The sequence below is a fragment of the Apaloderma vittatum genome, unplaced genomic scaffold, assembly GCF_000703405.1.
Source record: "Apaloderma vittatum isolate BGI_N311 unplaced genomic scaffold, ASM70340v1 scaffold9505, whole genome shotgun sequence".
Classification (NCBI taxonomy): domain Eukaryota; kingdom Metazoa; phylum Chordata; class Aves; order Trogoniformes; family Trogonidae; genus Apaloderma; species Apaloderma vittatum.
The window spans coordinates 14,066-17,795 of NW_009717638.1; the positions used below are offsets into that span (position 1 = coordinate 14,066).

The following is a 3,730-nucleotide window of genomic DNA, read 5'->3' on the forward strand; positions in this document are numbered from 1 at the left end:
ACTTAGAAGAGCAACGAACCTTGCATAAATGCTAAAAATAGCATAAATGCTAATTTAAGGGTAGGAAGGACCAAGGTATTTTCTGCACTATTTAAAAAAGTGTTTCTGGCACGAAATCCCAGCCCCGTTGAAATTCAGAGGGCTTTTGTCAATCCAGCCAGGATTCCAGGCTGGGAAGTTTGTTTCACTGTAAATGGCCTACATGAAGCACAACTGGGCTTTTGGGAGCACTCACCACTCTCAAATCCAGCAGCAGCCGTCTCTGTTAGTCGCTGCTGCCCAACTGTCAGCCCAGCAGACCTGTACCGGGTCACACACACCGCACGAAGCTCAGGCAGCTGCTCTTCACTCTCCTGATACGTTGCTGCTCTAAATCCTTTCCCGACAGACCCTCGGCATAGTTGGTGAATTAACGCAAAAAAAAGACAAAAATGCAAACATCCAAGCAAGACTCCGTGAGACAAATGAGGAAACTTCACCAGTCATCTGGGAAATAAAGAAAAAATAAAGGAAACACTCAAAGAGATCTTAACATTTTATTACTATTTATGGTAACTCTGTTTTTTATGCTATATAGGCCTTGACTTAAATAAAAATCTGCAAGTCTTTGTGGCATTGTTTTTCTTTGAAAACACAAACAGGCATCTCTGCATTCATTGTCGTCAAGAGTTAGGTCTGGGCCCTGAAGAATTTGTAAGTACACTGTAGCTAAGGGTTCTTGTTTGGAAGAAAACTAAAAAACACCTTCCTGAAGCTGCTGTACTTCCAGAGAGAATATTCACAGTACCTTTTCAGTTTTAGGGAGATTCGCTACTTCTCGGTACCTGAATATTTAAATAATATTTTTTAATGTTGTTTCAAATGCTGTTCAGCATTGCTGGGTGTTTTTAACAGTGGTTGAATAGGCCAATACACAAATCTTACCCCACTCACAAAGAAGAGCCTAGAATATATCTCCAAATGTTAAAACACACGATAATGCTAAGTGTGCTTAATTACTTTGTAGTGTCTAGCAGCTACTATTAGACCTCTTAAAAAATGTCACAATTGCTACAATATACTGTATTAAGCTGGGCAAAGCTGAAATGTGATTTTTTTAATTACAGAATCAGCCATGTTCCAGTAGTTCACATGAAGATGTCTGTACAGCTGGCTGCATTTTCCTTGTTGTCCTTCGTCATGGAATTTAACTAGTTAGGAGAGCAAATACATTTCATGAGTCACTTGTATGGCACATGGTATTTACAAAGGCCCATAATTAAATGAATATATTTACTTTTACAAGCACTGCCTGCTCAATTACCCAGGCCATTCAAAAGATTTTAAGTCCTACCTAGATGTCAGGTGTAACTACACGGTATCAATCAATTTCACCTTTTCATTGAAAACACACAAGAGTACCTTTTGCACGTTGTTCTGGCCCAAAATATACCGTTAAGATCCGCTGTTAAAAACAATGACGCACATTCACAACCTTTACCTCAACGTGCACAATAGCAGAACAAAAGAAAACCTCGGGGCTTCAATCCCACCCCTAACGTGGGGTTTTTGCCCCATTTTAATCATGCATTCTGTTCCACCCAAACCAGAGTTTTCATTCCCCGCAGTACCTGGGGCGTTATTGCTGCAGGTGACAGCTCAGGTGAAGCCAACCTCAAATGTCACCCGCAGTGCTCTCGGGCTGGGAAGCTGCAACATTTGCAGTTACCAGCACCAAGCTCGGGCCCTTCATAGAGTCACATCGCTCCAGTTAATTCCGGAGACGTAATTCAGAGCCTAAACTAAGGCATGAAATAACCATAAAATCAATTTGCCCTGCTGCAGCTGCTGCACTCCTGCCCACCCTTTTTACCGCGCCGGGCAGCCCACTGAAAAGCAGTGACGAAAACCCACGGGCAGCAAGCTGCCGCCTCCCTCGCCCGCTGAAGCTCCGCATGCTCGGAAGGGCAGTCAACGCCAAAGAATCCTAGAACGGCCTAGGCTGGAAGGGACCTCAGAGATCATTTTAATCCAGCCTCCCTGGAAGAGAGAAACACTTCTTTAACTCCTGTAAAGATACGCTTTCTTCCCAGCCTATTATTTCTCCAGTCCCTGACAGGCTCCTGATTAAAAAAAAAAAAAAAAAAATAGAGAGAAAAAGACTGGTTTACTAGTTCAAAGACCAGCATTTCTCTGTAGGAGGGTGCTTTCTGTGATGAAGACATCTCCTAGTCATTTTGGATCAGTCCAGGAAAAATCTTTCAACTGCCATGTGGTATCTCCTGGCCTCCCAACAACTGTGGTTCTTCGCCCTTTCCCTCCTCACGCCCCTTTCCTTCCAACCACCATGTAGATAAAGGGTCTTTCAAAACATCCTTAACCACAGTATGTATACACACACACACCCTATCCTACTGCACGATGGCAACCAACATAAATCCAATTAATCTACAAAAATCCAGTTCTACAACATTCAAGTGAGGGTTTAAAACATCCCGTTGGAGATGCCCTACACCTCACTTGTAGGATAATTAGTGAGGCGAGTGATTTTTTTTTCCCCCTCCTGTCCCCTTATTTAGACCCAGGTTAACATTTATCATAAAATTTACCTCAAGCATCTCTTCCTGAAATGGCTCTTCAGTCATTACTTCCGAACTCATGGCATTGAGTTTGACCAGGTCCACCTTTACAAGGATATCCCTGATGCTATATGAGAAAGGAGTGATGTACAAATGGATTGACGAAGATCTGGAACGGTATATTCTGCACAGGGATGAAACCTGCTCTGTGCTAAACCGACTGGTGAACCACAAGAAGAAACTCTTCCTCATACTTCCTACTAGAAGGTTAGAAAAAAAAAAAAGAGATAAAGAAAACTCGGTGTACTTCCCTCCATGTGGCAGCAATGGTTTGTAGACTCCAAATCCTGCTGTGGCCGGGTAGATAAAAAGCAGCAAAGCAACAAACTCCCAATGGAGCTGCGTGGGAAGACCAACCAGTCACTCTGGAATGTTGGGGGGCAGCAGAAATCGGGTTATTTTTGCTGGTCAGCTGTTCGGGTCTTGTGTGCATTAACTGCTTGCCATAGCAATTCATCTGCCAAAAGGAAAGAACAATGTGCCTTTAAAAAAATATCATCCTTGTGCTCATTTTTTATTTATTTTTTCAATAGAGAGCGAAGGGCACGCACCAGGAAGCTTTTTTTACATTTATTCCTAAGATTTTCATGTGAATTCTCTCCCTCTACTTGTGTATCTCAGAACAGGCAGTGCAGGAAAGTTGCTTCATGCTGAATCCCTGTTTACAAAATTGCTTGCAAGTGTGAGCAATACATTCTCAACGTTCCCTTTGTTGCCACTGAAAACTGCTGTGCTAAAGCAAGATACTGATGACAGGTATAAAAAAAAAATAAATATAACTTTCACAGTTATTTAAGACAATTCATCATTTTCACTCACACATTTTTATCCCATAGAAGTTCTGTTCTTCCGTGGAACTAAGCTGATTCATTTCACCATTGCTCACATCCTTACTGCAACACAATTTTTTGATACAGCAGTTACTAGAGGAAAAAATAAATTGCAACTCGGTCTTCAGCGTTTCCTTAAAATGCTTTGATGCATTCAGAACAAATGCTTTTCATTTTATCAATTTGTTACAGAAACTCTGCGTTGGTTTTACAAAAAGAAAGCCTGCGAAGTTCAACTCTGTTTCAGCGGCAGCCTCAGCAGCCTGCATTCTAAACCAGTGT

At 41.9% G+C, this 3,730-nt stretch overlaps 1 protein-coding gene across 1 annotated transcript in view; it reads right to left on the minus strand.

Annotated features, from left to right (window-relative positions):
* Positions 1 to 235: 235 nt before the first annotated feature.
* BRD9 (bromodomain containing 9) overlaps positions 236 to 3,730 on the minus strand; it is a gene marked incomplete at both ends in the record, with an annotated part of 23,460 nt that continues 19,965 nt past the window's right edge. Inside the window, 3 exons of the mRNA XM_009869979.1 lie at positions 236 to 376; positions 1,402 to 1,444; positions 2,589 to 2,685. Of these exons, the coding sequence (XP_009868281.1) occupies positions 236 to 376; positions 1,402 to 1,444; positions 2,589 to 2,685 (281 nt within the window). The remainder of the gene's footprint in view (positions 377 to 1,401; positions 1,445 to 2,588; positions 2,686 to 3,730) is intronic.